A 19,707-nucleotide genomic window follows, 5' to 3' on the forward strand; every position below is an offset into this window, starting at 1 on the left:
CGACAAAAATTATTTAATTATATTAATCCTGTACTGTTAATAATGAAATAACAAGAAATTCATATTTCTAGACTCTTTTCTATAAAAAAATTACTTAGCTTTGTTGTTTTTTTTATATTCCAGGAAAATAATTTGATATGTATAGAAAACATATTGCTTTTACAAGAAACATCTTATGTAAATAAATTAATTTAGACAAGTAAAAACTCAAATTCAAGGACCATTGAAAGCACTATGCACTAAATAATCATTAATACCTATTTTAGCATTTCAACCCAATTTCTCGTCTATTTGGGTCATCTCCATTCTTTACTTTTCTCTCTTCAAGTCCAAAACCAATTACTTGTGAATGCACTCTAATTCAAATTAGTATTTGAAAAATCAATAAAACAATCTTTCATAATTGTATTTAGAATATATTTTTCCATTAAAATTTCTTAAATTAATGAATGCTAAATCAAATTATTACAAAAATACTTTGAATTAGAATATTAAAAAAAAAAAAAGTGCTGATAGGTCTTTCATGAGCTATTTGCCTCTGTTGTTGTTGTAGATATAGTTTTGGCTTGAATATGTGTTTCATTCATTATGAACAGCTTTATTATAGTTGTTTCTTTTTTTTGTGGGATTCATTTTTTAAATTATTACTATCAATCAGAATTATTAGGAAAAATGAGTTTCATTTTAGAAGCTGGTTCAATACATTTTGATATATTATCAATTAATTTAAATAAACATTTTTCATAACGAAAATACTAGGGAAGCTAATAAAAATGTATTTTTGTAAAACAAATATTAGACAGAAATTAATTAGTATATAGAAGCCCTCAGAGAGTTTCCTCCACCACATGTTTCTGGTAGATCTTCTATTGGGATATTTGAGGACTGCTCTTTGGGACGATAAGGGTCCATCTATTAAAATCTCTTACATTAGAAACTTTGCGTTGCAACCCTGATATTCTCGTAGCGCAATATATAGCCTAATGTTTACATAACACTTATTATTAATTGTATTTTGTTTAATGATATTTCTAAAAACCAAATTCTTTTTATCCTCCTTGTTGAAACACTTATTTTTTCCCCCTTGACTAATTATATTATTTAAAGGCAATATTGCTAGTTAATATCACTTGTCATTTGAATAAAGTAAAATAATTATTTATAAGATAAAAACAATATTACAATCATAATTTAATTTATGCTATGCTAATTTTTAATTTCTGGCTAACTGTTAACACTTGTTTTTATCAATGATCAAACTGTCTATTAACACTGCACTTGAAAAATTAACTTATTAGCTTAATTCATATCACAATAATTAATATTTTCACAATCTAATATTGATTACTAATTTTTATTTTTTACATACTAACTGTAATTTACTGTGGATTAAAAAAAAATTATTCTGGCTTCATGGTCTAGCAAATCTGAGAAGGTAAGCAATTATCTTTTTATTTTATTTTTTTTTTGGGGGGGGGGAGGAGAGAGAACATGATTAACTTTAACACAGTTTTTTTAATGTAAAAAAATAATTTAGAACATTTTCTTGGCAAAAAATAATCATAATTTTAGTTTTAATATTGAATCTTGGGTATTAGTCATAATACCTAACTCTCTATGTAAACATAGGCTAAAGCTATATATAGATGATTATTATAGAGAAAGACTTATTATTATTTATTTTATTATTATCATATTATTTTCAATTTTCGATTATATTCGAGTGTGAATAACTACAGCAGCATAAAATACAATGCCTCTTGAATTATTTAGAGTGTGCACAGCTTGATCTGTTTAATGGGCTTAATTAATTTTTTTTAATCTTGCTCTACCTCATAGTGGATACAGAATTATTGCTTTTTAGTTCTTATCAACTAAGTAGTTGTTTAAAATAATTTGGAATAATTTTATTTCAAACTCTAAGGATTGATATGGTTTCCGGGTGTTTATGTTATATTATTTATATTTTTAATTTGGTAGTCCTCACTTTTAACCTGACTGAAAAAAGATGGTAATGATTCCTAGTTACCTGTTGATTATTTGATAATGTTTGGTGTCCTGTAGTACTATACACATGTTGGTATTTTTATTTTCATTGACTTTTTTTTTCAGTATCTCATGAAAGCATTATCAACAGTTTATTTTTAGTACTTCATAATTTACTAAACTACGCAGAAAAAAAAACCACCACAGTGATACTGGTTTTTCACTACAATAAATGAAATTTCATTCAACATGTAAGAATGAGATGTCAAACTTACAAGTCTTAGTATAAAAAGTGTGTTGTAGAACTTTTTTTTACTTACAATGTATCAGAGCTTAAACAATGCTATACATTCAGTGCAGAATTTTTTTTTTTAACAATTCATGTCTGAAATAATTTAAATTTGGGAGAAGAAAACTTGAAATTATGGTGAAAGAAATATTATAAATATCGTATTTAGTAAAAAATATTTCCAAAATATTATTGTGTTAAAGAATTATCCAAAAACTGTTTAACATATATATAGTATGTCTTTCTTTGTTTCTCTTGGCGCTAAGCAATGTATTTTTTGCACTCGAAATTCAAGAGGCTCTGCAATCCAGAGAAACTTACATGTACATGTAATCTCATAATTACTTGTACATAATGTTTAGGACCCTTCTTAGCAAATTAAAACATTAACAATTAAGTGCTTGAAAAAAATTATTTTCACAAATACACTTTTGAGTAATTGTTCATAGAACAGTATATATTTTCTGTAAATGTTATTACAATTTTATGGTTTCTTGTAAGACATTACATTGGCTTTACATAAATATTAATTTATTAATATTTTTATTAACCTAGTTGTTGATGTATTGTTTTGTATCTTATATTAATAATACTCCTTATCACAATAAGACTCAAATGACTGCAGACCTGCGATGTTGGTAAGCTTATCTCAACATTGGAACTAAAAGATGGCTTATTTAAAAATTAATAAAAATAAACATATCATCCTGGTGTAAACGATATGAGGAGAACTTGAAATAAAATGCAATTACCAAGAATCCAGTTTTATTTTTACAATTCACTGACATAAAAAAATAAACAAAAAAAAAAAGTACAACCATATCAACAGTGATTGTTGTTACCAGCATGAAAGAAAACTTTCTTTTTCCGTTTCGAACTTTCCTGTGCAATTGAGACCTATAACCACAAATACGCTTATTTGTAGTTTGTACAGAAAAGTTCAGTAAAGTTTTTCTTTCATCAGCCATCTTCTTTTCTCTACTTGAACTATATTTAGTTCACATTAGCAGATTTATACTAATTTTCTATATTACAATGGATCTTAGTTTCTTTATTAATTTTACAGTGACATATAAATAACCTATATACACATTATTTAATTTTTATTTACCTTTTTTTTCGGATCACTAAGGTTAGGACATATCACATGCACAGTGATCCTTCATTTTACAACTTACTTTTTGAAAATGGTCATTTACTGTTTATAATGCTTCCTGAATTCTCAAAAACACAGCTGTCTGTGCATTTAAAAATAATAATACTTCATGACCAAGATGTTATTTCTTTTTACATAAATACAAGTAAACTTCTAAAATGACACAGCCAATTATGGCGTCACAATTAAATAAATTTCTTTTTTCTAGGCTTTTGTTTTATGCCCATTAATGTACATACTTTCCTGCTTTCAAATTTTCTCATAATTTAAAGTTTTACCAATACCATTCATGCGGTCTTCGCTTAGTTGAAAATCTTTGGGCTGGAACAACAACAGCTTCGTAATCACTGGAAATCTTTGATGGATAGGTCTGGGATGCTGCAGTTAAAAGATAACCTGTTCTATATGAAGGATTTGTTACAGAAGATTGATAGCCTCTTGATTTTAGCCGAGAATAAGGTGTTGATGGTTGAAGAGCATCATTTAATGTAACATCGTATTCTTCAAGATCCAGATAAGGTCTTGGAGTTGCCTGTGGAGCAGAGGGACCAGGTGCAGTGAATTCTACTTTGGGTCCTTCCACTGGAATGGGATATTTATTATATTCCACATTTTCTTCAGTAACAGGCTTAGGGCGGACCGATACTTTCATTTTGCTGTAGCGCCTGTAACCTCTTGGTGGGCTTGTTATAGCTGGTGGATAGCCTGATTTACCGCTTCCTTCTTGTGTCTGGTCAGCACCTGGACCTGTGATATATGGCTTGTTTTCTAAAGGAGGCTGTACTGTTGGCTGTATTGGGATGAAAGATTCTTCCTTTGGTGGCCACTTAACTTCTTGCCTCTGGTAAGCATCATTAGGGATGAAGCTCGAGATCTTATATTGTGGCTCATCTGTTGGCTTGTATTCTGCTTCATCAGCACTGGTATGTGGATTTCTGTAATTTGAGTTGGCTATTGCGGAAGGTGCTCTATAATTTATTAAGGTATCTTCATTTCTAAAGGTAGGAGCTCGATATTGAACTTCATCTGCTGTGGCAGTAGGATTTCTGTAGTTATTAGTATTCTCCTCTTGCCTATAGGGGTTTCTGAAGTGATTCATTGGAGTTTCTAATCTCTGTTCTTGTTGTATTGTTGGACTTCTAAAAGATTGTTCTTCATTCCTAGTTGGGGTTCGGAATGCATTGTTTGTACGTTCATCAGTGTTTTGTTCACTTTGACTTTCTTGTACTCTGGAGGGAAAAATTCTGGTTGGGGGTGCACTTTCATCTCTGTAGTTGTTTCTTGAAGGATTAGTATTACCTTCATTTCTAGGAAGGGAGTCATATCCTCGGAGTTGTTGTTTTCTGAAAATTTGAGTTTGTTCTTCCCCTCTTTGTGGTGTTCTGGGTGTGGTATTCATTTCTTCATTTCTACTTGGTTCATTTCTACTAGTAAATTCTTGATTTCTCAAAGATGGACTTCTGTACGTTGCTGTGTTATCTTCAGCTCGAACAGGGTTCCGAGAAGTGAATGTCTCTTCTGCTTTTTGAGCACTGTTATCCTTTTCTCTTGTGGGTAGTATTTTTTCTTCAGCCTTAGAGGTAGAAGGGAACCTTGAATTGTTATTTTCCTTTCTTTCTTCATCTTGTTGCCGTCTGAAATTAGAAAACTTTCTGTACTGGTCTTGAGGTTTCCTTGCTGATTCTGTTTTCTCTTCTTCTTTAGGTGCTTCTGTTATTGCTTCAGCAGTGTTTTTTTCTTCTTGCTTTCTAAAGCCTGTTGGAGTTCCTACAATGGATGTAAATTTTCTATCGGGAAAAACTGTTGGTTTCATGACTATTGGTCTTTTGAACGTTGTAGTCTCTTCTGTTGATGACTCAACTCTTTTAGAGATTGGCCTGTGCCTTCTTTCTGATTCTGGATTTGGTTTTGCTCTCTTATATGTTACTGAAGGTCTTGAAGTTGTAGATTTTATATTTTTATAGGAAGAGGTTGAAAATCTGTGTGATGCAGGTGTAGTAACATCTTTTTTATTTGGCCTAAGATCTTCTTCATCTTCATACTCCTCATATTCTTCATCTGGTGCTTCTGTGGTCCTTTCATATTTCTTGGTTGTCGTGCGTGTTCTTTTTTCAGGTTTTCTTGGTCTTTGTCTCTCATATTTTTCTTCTTCTTCCTCTTCATCATCATAGTATTCATATTCTGCAGGAGGCCTTCTTTCACGCCTAACTTCTTCTTGATACCGTTTTCTAGACCCTCCTCTCATTGGTCTATCATCATCTTCGTCTCTGTAACCACCTATAAAACAGAAATATTTGTATTTTCACCAATGTTTGTGCATGTCTTCGTATTTGTCAAAGTACTCACCAAGATTCTAGCATGCATATCACTTGCTAAATTAAGTACATAAATACATGCAACCATTGAAGAAATTATAGCCGCAACTTTTTATTATTTCATAATTTTGATTCAGGGTTGTATTGCTGAGATTGTTTTTTAAATAAATAAAAAATTGAAATCACTGGATGACAGTTAATAAAAAAAAAGTTAATACTTTTCAATACTGAAAATAATAATAATGTATGAATTTACTCTTATTTTGAATTAAAACCTATTTAAATTTATAATTTATTTTAATCATTTCTTAGTAATTTTAAGTTCCCTGTACTGTAGCTCTCAGAAGAATCACATGATCAAAACTTTATTATACTATTTAGATATATGTAAATAATTTTTTTTTAAGTAGATGGTCAGCGTTGCGGTCAAAAAAAGAACAAATAGTTTAAAACTATTTTAATGTCCAACGTTTTGCCCCACTTAGCAGGACTTCATCAGGGCTGTTCAAAGAGAACGGTTGAACAGAAGGCAACAATGAAGCGGAAGAACCCTGACCATCTACTTATATTTAAACAACAATTTATGTTGAACAACCCTGACCTCTACTTATATTTAAATCTTTACGGTCAACTATACATACATATATATAATTTTTTTCAATATTCAAATATCTTGTATTTTTTATCAATTAATATGCTTTTCATATGAATTGGTATTTGGTATATGAATGTTGATCATGCATTGTAAATCAAAGAAATCATTATCCGATTTGTCCACCATTGATCAAGATATACATTCAATTGACTTTTAATCCACAAAGTAGGTTTTTAAGAATTAGGAATTTGTAAGAAATTAGGAAAATAACATGAGGAAGCAAGGTTGTAACTCAGTGAGGAGAGATAATTATTTCTACATTATATTATATATTATAAATAATATATATACTCATATAATTAACTTCAAGTTAATTTTGAGTTCTGATTTTTTAGTATTTTTTTTTTTATTAGCTCAATTTAATTTTGATTAGAGAAAGAGTGAAATGTTTTATTATTAGTTTTTTTTATACTATTTATCAACAATATTTTAATTAAGTCCAAAATAAGCTAGTGAAATTAGAAAAATTGGTGTGAAGAATGTTGGTGGGTTATGAGAATAATAGGTAAAAAAATAAAAATAATTTTGATAAAATTAACAAATTTATCAACTTGCTGTGAAGTATATGTAACTAGTTAGATAATTGTAAAAATGACATTACCATCAGTAAATTACTCCATATCCATGTTATCATAATGTGCACTCTGGCCTATTTGCTTATTGGAAAATATGCAGAAGGTGAAAATAGTTATTTTAATCAGAAGAAGTGCAGAGAAAAGAATTTGGCAGGAACATTTGTGAAGATGAGAGGCCAACAAGCATGCAGTGTTATTGATGAAAAGATAATAAATGAAAGGAAAGAAAAAAAGCTGTGAAGTCTCCTTAGTTATTACTTATATTTTCACAACAGAAATTATGATTCTGTGGCACCATGAAGAAAACAGAACTAATTATCATTATTTTTTCCTCTATAATTGTTTTGTTTTCTTTATAAATAAAATAAAATAAAATAAAATTGATACATATTTCCACAGAAATAATGTTTTTAGTTTGGAAAAAATAACATCACTCATGTTATAAGTGAATTAAAAAAAATTGTCTAAATAAGTTTTGAGATCTTTGAATAATATTTAGAACATTTTATATGATTCCACAGAATTCATTATGATCGGTATTTGTAACCTTTTCTATTTCGGTGTCTTCTATAATCATCATCTTTCCTGCTACCTTTCCTTCTTGGTCTTTCCTCTTCCTCATCCTCATATTCATCATCTTCATATCTACTTGGCCGTTTCCTTCCTCCTTGTTGTCTACGGCGATTCATCTTATCACGACCTAAAACAGCAATTACAGCTTCAAAATTTACTATGCATTTCTTTAATGTTTTTTCTACTTTAAAATTAGTAATTTTCATATTAATTTAATGTATTAATAAAACATCCTGTTTACAGTATTTAGTGATTGTTACTTAAACTGAAACTAGAAAGAAGTCCATGCTCCAAATTGAATGATAATTTGCTATTTATATATATCCAAGTTCAAAATATTTTTGACATATTATTTAACAAGAAGTATGCTTTCTGTCCATGCTGCTATAACTACAAATAACTTCTACCAAATATGTAGTTGTGAAAGTTAGTAGGAAACTAACAGATCGAACAAAAAATACTCTACGTATAAGTGAATAATATATGAATTTATCTATTCATTAATTTTTTTCTTTGTTTAAAACCATAAATAATTTTAATATAATACTTTCTTAATTTATTTGTTTATATTTTATCAAAGAACCTATCAGTTCTTAAAGTTGTACTTATATTATATAAGTGTTTACTTGAAGAATATTTACAATAACAGAAATAAAACTATATTCTACTTTTATTTGTCTACTTTCTAAATATTTAATCTATTCTAGATTATGAGCAATTCTATGAAAGTCATTAAAATCTTCACCATATTACCGTTTTCAACAATAGCAGATAATGATGTACAATCCCTTCTTTGAAAATGACTTTAGCAAGCAATGTAATAGTTAAATGACGTGCATTTTTCTACAATGAGTGCAGTTCTCTTCATACAGTCTATCTACATTTTGCATCCATGCATCTACTGAACAATTTTAATGAATTTGGATTTTCTTACCGGTGTCTTTCTTTTTAGGAGGAGGTGGTGGAGGGTCATCATATTCATCATCATAATACTCTTCATCATCTTCATCTAGATCTTTATTCGTTTGTGACCTTGGTGTTGTTTTATACTCATATTTATGTTTCTCATTAACAGGAACAGGAGGCCGAATCTTAGGGGGTATTCTGTTTCTTGAGTATACTGAGGCTGGTGCTCGGGTTAGTGGTGGTTCATTTCCAGCTGGAAGTGGTGCCGCTGTTGTAGTGGTTGTTGTTGTTTCTGCTTCCTTTTTTTTGTTTCCTGTAGATTCAACTCAATAATTAGAAAAAAGTATTGTTTTTAATATTAGTACTCCCCATTGTGTATTATTTCTACTTTCCATTTCTCTTTATATATGACTTTAGTATAATCAACATATAAAATGTTCATTACTAGAAAAAATTTGTTATTTAAAAAATAACTGTGTTATCTATCAATACTACTAGGACATTAAATTTGACCATTTAATATTAAATTCATACTATGAATTTATATTAAATTCATTGATCAGAAATAAAGATTAAATAGGTTTAAGCTCTAAGTCCTATTATTTCTGAAAATGTTGATGGTTGGATCGTTGATCTGTGTAAAAACATTGCTCTGTAAATTATGATTTGAAGTGTAAAATTTTTTTATATCAATTATAACTAAAGTAAAATTATCCAAAATTTTGTCAAGATAAAATATTTTTAAACATGTTAAATGATTAATCTCTTATCTTCAAGTATTTTTTACTTCTTTGCTCTATATAAGTCTCAATAAAGACTAATTCCATATATTTTGAATGATTACCTTTTGGTTTTTGTTTTATTATTTTGTTCAGGTTGATAAGTTATATTTTCTCTGCCGCGAGTAATTAGTGCTATTTGATTAAATCATTACATTTTTATTATTATGGTTGCAAACACGTTTGAAAATTATTACAGGCATACCCAGTCTCTATAAAGTGTAAACCTCACCCTTCTTTGGTTTGGGGGATAAACCTGATGGTTGAATGTGGATGCTAAACACATTACCTCCTAGTTAAAATAACCATTTGTCAAGAAATGGTACTTTCTTACCAAATACTGAACCCAAAACCCTTCAGAGATTACAGTGTTACAGATTTATAAACTTCTTAGAGAACTGTACTTAAAGCTGTTCAACGTATAACATTTAGTTAAAGTTATTCAATTGAAAAGCTGGTATAATTTTCATGATTTTAATATTTAAGTGTAGTGACTCCGCTGCTATCTGCTAGTCACTGGTCTGATTGCCGATTGACTATTACGAGCCAACATGCAACTTAATTGCCGAGTTATAAACTACGATCATCAGACCAACATCTTATATTAATATATGTATTATTTCTTTTATACACTTTAATTTCACTCAGGTAACAACCATGTAATATATTGTAAAATCTATAAATGAATTACTAGAATGAATAGAGATCACAATAGAACCTTCTGATTCACTGAAAGCTAACGCCTTACATGTAGCATCTCTCAATGGTGCTTTTAAGCCCAGAAGTACGGCAAATACAAATTTGACAACCCACACTGTTGAGGGTTAGTACATAGTAGCACTTTTTTGAGGAATTAAAATTTTGTTATTATTCCACTCTGCCTTCTGTGTATCTCTCCTACTTTCTGTATACTCTCTTCTTTTGTCAGTACATTAAGTGTATACATGTAGGACTTGCTAGGAAACTATACTACGATTGTTCATGAAGAAGCACCATCGGAAGTGCCTGATCCCTGGCTTGGTATCCAGGTTCTATTGTGAAATTCCTTAGGCCTTGTGATAGAGCTGAGGCATACCAAATTAATTGTTAATATTATTTGGTATATAAGAATATTTTATAAATTGAACTACACAGTTTTTCAAATACTGAAAAAGTAACGGAAGGTTCTCATATCATAAGTTTATTTATATTTTCACCATTATTGAATTATTTAGGTAATACAAAAAGTAGAACCACAGGATATTTGCAGAACCAGCTTGATTCATTAATTATTAAATGTGTCTTCAAAGAAAATTTTGTGGTTATGGCTAATTGCTGACAATGCAATTTTGACTGTATTTAGTATTCTGTGGCTATATTTAGTATCCTTGACTGTATTTAGAATTATTTCCTTTGAAATTGTTGTCCTGAAATATTGTTGAAAGATTCCAGATATGTTATAAAGTATCCTATATGTAAGTGTACTGTGCCCTAATAATGTTATAAATATTCATAAACTTTATGAATTACCATTCGCTCAAGAATACTCTAAACTAAATGAATGATAAGTCCCCTAGAATGTTTTTATGCAATTAATTACTATCATACGGCTGGGATGCCTTTGATGATTTCTTTGGAATGTTATTTACGTAATTAAGTAATTAACTAACTTTTTTTATAGGGTTTATGATTTCCTTATACATGCTTGTTAGAGCTGTCTTGAAAAACTTCCAGTCACTCTTGATCCATTAGTGTATATTCTTGTATTCAGTTTTAGAATATTTTCCTCAGTTTTAGTTCTTTTCCCTTTAGCCTCTGTTCCAATACCTCTTTTTCTTTTTTTATTTTGTTGAGAAACTGGTGACTTCGTAATATTTTGATCAGAAATTGATGCCACTCTGAGATTGTACAATGTATTTCTGTGATATCAGTTCTATGAATATATTTTCAGCTAAAACTTCTGTTATATTACTACTTACTTCAAAACATAAGAACTTGAATTTTGGAAAATCTCGATTGCTTTTTCTTTATCATTGAATTACCAAATCTGATTTTTTGATATTGATTTGCAAATGTTTTATTTTAAATTATATTGTTTGACAGAAACTAATAATCTATAGGGAAAGACAATCATATGCTACTATTCCTTTGGTATAAACGAAACAGCTAATCCGAATATTTTTCCTTTACAAGCCCAAATTTTTAAAAAATATATTATATTGTCAGTTATGGAGCATTCAGTCCTTACATACTGGTCAAATTCAAGTGTAATAGAAAACTGGTCAATACAGCATGTCTTTGAATATCCTTTTACATTACTTCGCTTAATTGTACTTTTTACAGGTAATAATTTTTGATTTTTACTTTAAGTCTCATTATTATAAAACAAGATTCTCAAGGATTTCATAAGACAATCTGTACTATTAGTAAATTTTTCCTCTTCACTAACCCTGTGATGGCCTCTGTTTCCTCCCAGACTTTCTTGGTGGAGGAAGAGGTTCATCCTCTTCATCATCGTAGTATTCATCATCATACTCTTCACTGTCATAATAGTAGTCATAATATGGTCTCCTCCTTCTTGCTGGTCTTCTTCTACGAGGTTTCCGGGTTGTCGTGGTAGGTTTTGTTGTTGTAGTAGTTGTCGTTGTGGTTGTGGGAGGAGGAGCAGACGATGCAGCTTTGTAAAGTGCTTCATTTCTGTAAAAAATATATATTACAATAATTAAAGATTTTCTATAACAAAATACACATAATTGATCATTGATAGAACATTTAATATTTGTACTTTTACCTAACAAAATACTTAGGAGAGTTTGCACAGTCTACTTCTGATACAAAATGACAGATAAATGTTTTCTGATCAAATGCAGTGTAGTTGGCACATAGAAAATCATATCTGGTCCCGAACAAACAGTGGTGATAAACCTGTAATAAAGGGAAGAAATTACTTCATACTATATCTCATATTTATGCAAATTGCAATTTAATATATAAAATGGGTTTTAAATTTAGAACAAAATGCTTTGTTATGAAAGATGTAATTAAATTATGTTTAATTATTATTTTGTTGTTCTCTTTATATTTTAGTAATGGTGTACATTGATTTATTTTTTAATTATAAACTTGTAATAATAAATGTGTATCAAGCAGGTATTCTTTAATTTTGAAAGATTGTCATGCTTAATTACTGCTTGAACTGAAAAAATACTGATTCTTCTTAGGGTTATGGTCAGTAGTTTCAGGCTTTATTATGCGAATCATTTAACTTTCTGGTATAATAAAAATTAATAATTCAGATATTAATAAGAATTAGATTAGACCATCCCTAACCTGGCAATGGTGTGGGACACTAGCATAAAACCCATCATGGAGACCATCACATTCAAATTCTATGTCCTCTGGGACACCATTATAGAATGGGTAGTTGGTGAGGTTGTGCCCCTTCAGTTCTCTTGGAAGATTAGGGTCATGGATATAGTCCTTCTGCGGGATACCAGTAAGCAAGGGCTTCTTAACTACCACAGTTGTTGTGTTACCATCTTCTCCGACAATAACCTAATAAGCAAAATAAAATAATAAGATGTCTCATATGTGTTAAATATTTGTTTAAGTATCTATCTATTTATATTAAGGCAAAAGTCCTAATATAATAGCAGAGTATGCATTGAATGCAACAAATTACTAATAAAAAGATATAGTGAAACTGATACAAACTAATAAAATACGTATCAAAAGTAACTTAATAAAACATAATTGACACACATATAACATTTCATAAAACTAACTCAATTTAAAACATAAAAGTTCTTAAAATCATAAAAATAATTTAAAACTAACATAAAAGTAATTTAAAGCAAACATAAAAACTCAACAACTCAAGAAACTTTTACGGTATTAATTGAAGTATTGAATTTTTGAAAAACATAAAAAAAACTTAATATCATAAGATCTATATACAATCAATTTAAGATGTGTGTACTACAGAAATAATAATTGCACAGTAATTAAACATCAACTAATAATATTTATTTTTTGTTTAAAAGAATATAATGAATCAAAAAATATATCACAATCAACAGTGTTTCCTTTCCTAGGAATTCTATTAGAAGAACAATAATTGGTATAATTATTTTGATCAAAAGGAACAATAAAAGTATTTACTCAGTTATCTTTACTAAACTAACTAGTGGTCTGATGCCATTGTTATATTCCAAATATTGTTTATTGCTCTTAAGAATAAAACTAATGCCTCAGCATTCTTGCATGCTATGAGGGAGAATATTTATTTTATATTTTATCCTGTAACTCATTTTGCCTACATTGAAACACAAAAGAATCCCAGGAGATACAACCATTTAATAATTTTAATAATTGTCTCATCTTTAATAGTTTTTTTGTTGTTTATTTAATTCAAAGGGAATCTATGAACAAAATAAACTGAATTTTCCGCCCATACGGCCCGAAGGGAATGGCACATTTCCTCTCTCAAGAAATTGTTTTAAATTTCTCACTTACTCAATAAAAAGTGTATACATGAATTTTTTGGTTTGCATTGAACCAATGAACTGGTGTGGGTGGGTTTGTTTTCTCCCCTATATCCCTGCATCGAAAGTCCTTCAAACTGAAGAATCACAAAAATATGGCTCCCTTCAAACATTCATAACATTAAAAATGTGCCCCCATACAAAAATTTTAACTAGCTGCCTCTTCTGGGCACTCCTGCTGTTAAATATTCCTTACTTCATTTTAAAAATTAAATTACTTTTCAGGAGCTGTACTAATTTTAATCTTCTTCCTTTCTTCTGAGACTTCAGTATTAAAACTATCTCATCATTTGGTGAGATCCTCTCTTAAAAACACCTGTATTGTGAGGTTGTGTTGGTTCTAGCAGATGAGTCTTTAAGTGTTTACTGCACTAACTGCAGAAAGATTACAGGATTCTACTATCTTTTTCTTAAGGGGATGATTTGTTCCTGTTCTTCCGGGTTTATACGTTCGCTTTCAACTTCTTCCTTACTAAATGACCAAGGAAGTTTCTTGGTGCTTCGTTGCATTATTTCTTTTTCGAAATGAAAAAAAAATTGTACAGGTGAAACTATATTTCTATTCAACTTGTAAAGTTGGTAATAGAGTCCAAATAAGGATTGATTATAAGTATATTGTATAATGATATTATAACATAGGACGCTTACAATCTAACCTGTTAGTAGGAAATTATAACATAAATAATGAACATGAATCACTTTTGCAAGGGATCCCTACATGGATTCCTATGGCTCGCTCCCTCTCCTCCAAATAGTGGCGTAATTCATTGAAGGTAATTATTCATGTATTCCGCAGTGGCGGTGATTGTAACAGTGACAGCTGTTTTAGCTGATAATATATAAACTACATTTGCTGGCTTCATAGTTGTTGCACAGGCGCGACTACTACCAGACATATTTAGATCTACAGTGAAGTATCGCACATTATAACCTCATTACATCAACCTTATCTATAACTCATAAATTTGGATGCTTCCTATTTTTTATTATACATGGTGAAAGTTGCTGTTTCATGTATTTAATCATAAACTTTTTATTATTTATCCACCAAGCTGAAGACAGTAAGAAAGGCAAGGTTTGCTACCCAGTATGTAGAAAACAAGCACTCATACTTTCTCACTGTTATAACTCTGCTAGCACGACAGATATTTATTTCGTTAAAACGAGGCATTAATACGCCGCTTCGTCTCCCTCACCCAATAGTGCCGTATATTCACCGTAAACACCTTCATCACGACAGATGTGACGAGATGTTGGAACTACCGGATGCGTACTTTTCGTCACGATTCTTGAAAGTGCGCTTTGGATCGGCTGCAGGCCCAGCCTATATTAGACTGGATCCTTTCACTAGCGCTAAATACTGCCTGGAGCACGGGCTAAGGCAATCCGTATGCAGATAATACGGAGCAAAATCATTCAACGGAACTAGAAAATCGCTCCAGGTTAACAACTTTCTCTCCTGTCCAATAGAGCGGCATAATTTAGCACGTCGTTGGTAAGGCTTTTATTCATGCACTCCATGTTAAAAATCAGTATCCCCTGTCATCAGTTTAAATTTCCACGAGTACCACAGCCTTTAGGAGACATTAAAATGGATAATTAATTTACTTTCAGTAAAACAAATTTGTTCGGTCTTGTTTAATATCATACATGGGGCCTTTTTTTACCAGAAGAGTTTCCACTAGTTAGAGTTGGAAGTTTTTAATTAACGCACATGTAAGTCGTTTAATTAATTACATGTAATTGGAAATCAATATTTAAGAGGAAATAAATAATAAATTATAAGATATGTGTAAATCAGTTTTGTTTCCTTACTGCTGAAGCTTGGGAAGCTTTGCATTCAGACAGAAAGTAAAATAAAAAAAAAAAAAGTGCTCACTATCGAAATTGACAACAATCTACGTTTTAGACATTAAAAAACAAATTTTGTTCCATGTTGCCTGCCGATCTGTGTCAGTAGTTAAGTCCATGTTTGGGTAAAATAGGTATCACCCCAAATCCTATTTCGGGAAATTTTTTAGTTCTGCGCAATAGTACCTAGATGATATACTAATTTTATCAAATTGTATTCTCTACTTTCGTTTACACATGCACAAACCTTATACTAGCCTATCCAAACAACCCATCCACTGGAAAAAAAGATGTGGACAATATTAAATTATCATCAATGATAATTAATAATAATTTATTTATTTGTTTATGGAGCAGGCCCCGTGCAAATAAAGCTACTCTGTAAAATATATATATTAAATAGCCAATTGTAACAATTTTACAAAAATGGTGAGTTAAAGATCATTTACATGAACTAATAACAAACAGTATTCATAAGGTCGGCTATCTACATTCGTCAGAACAAAACACTAAAACAAAAACGTCACTTTATATTTAATAAAATATATAAAAACATAAACTATACATTCTATTGTGAAGATGGGTATCCAGCTCTAAGCAAAAGGTTTTGTGTTAACATATATAAAAAGAAATTTAAGATCCAATCGCGAGGGTACAGACAGAAATTCATAAAACTGATTTTGGTTTATATTGCTTAGTTTTGGATTCAGTTCTTTTGATACGCGGGGCAGTTTTTATCAAAAAATTGAAAACATCCTCCAATGCCGTCCCATCACAAGCTGGACAAAGCTTCTTCTTTGTTTAAATTATCATCAATGATAAACCATGTTCATATTAGTCAACTATTTCATGAATAGTTATGAATTTGCAAAGTATGCTTAATGCTTCAACATAAATTAAATAATAATACTGAGTGTATCAAAACAATGAAATCTTGTTATTTCATTCTATTAATTTTTTTTTGTTAAAATACGCCTACTTTATAAGTAACAAATTAGCCTTAAGCATAATATTTAACCCTCCTTTGATTATTATTGTTATAATATTATAGTTAATTACTATAAACTACATGTCTTCACTGTTACGGTTGAAACGCCACAAGTTCCACTTTCTCATCAATAATTAGCAATTCAATTTCTATTATAGTTTTCTCTTGTTATTACACTTCGAATCTCACAAAAGATCTACACGTGTCTTGATAAGGAAGGGTAATAATAATTATAATTATTATTATTATATAATTATAAATATATTTTTATATATGTATTGTATTCGTCTAGTATTTCATATAGTATTCTTTTTCACAAGAATACTACTTTGATTATAAAAAACAGGCGAAAAATGTAGTTGTCAAGAGTATATCACCCAGAACTAGAAAATTTGTTATTGTATAAACCTGAAAGATCATATTGTTCAAAACAGTAAACAAGGATCCTTAGAAAATCTTCTAAGTATTGATAGTGTGGATAAACTAAATAAGATCTATTTCTTTTTGTTAAAAGCTATATATATTTAAAGTAACAACGAATCCACATAATTTGTGTAACAAACCGATTACTACTTAATAAATACCAAAACGAGGGACATGGTCAAGGGCGAGGCTTGAAACGTTAATCCATTACATTTTTAAATTATATTAAGATCTATACTTTTTTATATCGTATTAGGAATAACTATTTAACAATCTATATAGTATCAGGAATAACTATTTAATTATTTATTAGAAATAAAAATTGTATTCGATATATCATTAAACTACTACATCATACTAAGATATACACTTTTCTCCATTGTTTTGGGAATAACTATTTAATTATTTATATAGCTTTAGGAATAACTATCTAACTATCCAATATATATATATTTTTATATTTACATTTGGTTCGGTGGTATACGTTTTCACTCTTTGTTACAATTTTTGTTACTCTGTTTATGATAATATTTTTATTGTTTATTTATTTAGAAACGTGGATCTTATGAAAGTTATTTCAATGTTTTTGCTGGATTTTTAATTTTTAGTGAATTATATTGTAACCACCATATTAATAGTAAGAAATTTATTGAGGCCAGATCCTAGAAGTAATTTGGGAAAACACATAATTTGGTTTATTAAAATTTAACAAAAAAAATTTCTCTTACATTGTCAATAATTTATGTTTTCCTTTAACACTAAAACTAGTTTCAAAGGGAACTTGAATATTGAATTAACTATTATTGACTTCCAAAACTTAAAAACTATTCCAGATTTAATTATTTCAATTAAAAAAGGAATTAAAGTATTGTACCTCTTCAGTTGTTGGGTTTAATTTTTCTTCTGCGGCCTTGGCTTTAGCCAGGAGGATCAAGTCTGAACCTTTTAAACAGAGACAGCCTTCCCACCAAAATGCGAATACTGAAAATAAAATAAAAATAAAATAAAAATAAATTAATATCCACTAGAATAAGCTTGTAGCAAAAAAGATTCAGAAATATATAATGTATATATTTTAGAAATTATTATTCTATAAATTAAATTTTAGAAAATAAAAAGTATTCGCTCTGGTCTGTATAGCTTCCCTAATATTTCAAGTGTATATAATTGGTGTATAATTATCTATATTTCAAGGTTTAAGAATGGTATTTATGGGTGTAAGCATATATGCCCTCACTAAACGATCATTGAACATTACGCTGACAGAGATAATATACATATAACTATCTATGTGTATGTATTCAATAACCTATTTCGCCAAGAGGGTAAAAAGAAAAAAGGTTTAAGAATATTTTATTTATTTTTTATTTTATCATGAACAGAAAAAATATTTTTGCACATGGTTAACCAAAAATATACGTTACGGAAACTTTTAAGAATTACTTAAAGATATTTTTTCTAAATAGATCTTAATAAAACATTTTTTTTCTTTTTCTTAACTTACTGAAATGAAGTCGATGTATATTTTGTTTTGTGTAACTTTATATATGTGTATAAAATTGTATAAATTTATTTTAGACTCAATTTAAATGTATATATTATTCAAAAATACTTTCGTGTATTTTATTCGTGATAATTTTGAAACGAAATGCCGGATGATAATTTCGATTTCTGAGAAGAGAATTATCTTGAGTTGAGCTGTGACTTTGGTGCCAAATCTATAAGGAACCGAGTATATATATATATATATAACTTACATTTTGTGTGTAAAGAGGGTTAATTTTCATTTCTTGGTCGATTACGAAGGTATATCATTAAAAATAATTAACCATAAAGTATGCGAAAACACTCTTACTAATATTTCTATAGTAATTTATCTGAAAAAAATGCTTCAAAAATCTTCTTTTACCAACCCTTAATGTTATGGTTTCGGAGTAGACCTTTCTTGAACACTTCTCTGTCTGTAGCCAACTTCTTGACTTCACCTAGAGTCATTCCTCTCTTCATTACTTTATGCAATATGAGGTCCTCCTACTTATTCCTCGGGTTTCTGCATGGTCGTTTTATCTCAGCATTTGATTCAGACAGATTTGAAATGGAAAGGGGAGTAAATCCAGAGGACAAGAAGCTTACACTCATGTTGGATGGAATCTATATATATCTTGGGTAGTAGTTGTGTAACAGGATCCTTTCTAAATTTTTAATATACATTGTTTTCATATTTTTAAAATAAGAATATAAAGAAATTAAGTAGTTAGTGGTTCGCATTTATATAATCTACAAATATTCTGAATTGAAGTCATCTAGAATTGAATAATTGCCAACTTGCTACTTGAGTTTATGGCGTTCTTGGAAGGACAAGTGGCTGTATGGAACCGAGTGGAATGAACCTAATAACAAAAAATGCCGAAACCAATCTTCATCTTTCTTCAGGTTCTTCCTCCAAGATCACCCGTCGATCGTTAATGGCATCAGGTACGAAGAGTTCTTTTTTATCAGACCCCATCATGAAAAGGTAAGTTCTCAAGATGTCGATGGAGATTGAGTGATGTCTGTTTTATGAGATAAAGGTTATGTAATAACGCCCACTCGATTCTATGTAATAATATTGTTCCAGTAATCACCAAGAAGATTTGAATGATGAACTTTTTTAATACTTACTTATAAATCGTTTATTTCCAAAAAATC

General features: G+C 29.7%; 1 protein-coding gene across 2 annotated transcripts in view; it reads right to left on the reverse strand.

Moving 5' to 3' along the window:
* Positions 1 to 3,023: 3,023 nt before the first annotated feature.
* Positions 3,024 to 19,707, reverse strand: part of LOC106688991 (uncharacterized protein DDB_G0283697) — a gene marked incomplete at its 5' end in the record, with an annotated part of 61,263 nt that continues 44,579 nt past the window's right edge. The window contains 7 exon segments of one of the 2 annotated variants that reach the window (XM_067047525.1): positions 3,024 to 5,708; positions 7,524 to 7,676; positions 8,484 to 8,768; positions 11,663 to 11,910; positions 12,005 to 12,138; positions 12,544 to 12,768; positions 17,894 to 18,000. In XM_067047525.1, the coding sequence (XP_066903626.1) occupies positions 3,706 to 5,708; positions 7,524 to 7,676; positions 8,484 to 8,768; positions 11,663 to 11,910; positions 12,005 to 12,138; positions 12,544 to 12,768; positions 17,894 to 18,000 (3,155 nt within the window). In that variant the 3' untranslated portion in view covers positions 3,024 to 3,705. 2 annotated transcript variants of the gene reach the window in all.

This window comes from Halyomorpha halys, unplaced genomic scaffold, assembly GCF_000696795.3.
Source record: "Halyomorpha halys isolate HHAL.00 unplaced genomic scaffold, Hhal_1.1 Scaffold1251.1, whole genome shotgun sequence".
NCBI classification, from domain to species: Eukaryota; Metazoa; Arthropoda; class Insecta; order Hemiptera; family Pentatomidae; genus Halyomorpha; species Halyomorpha halys.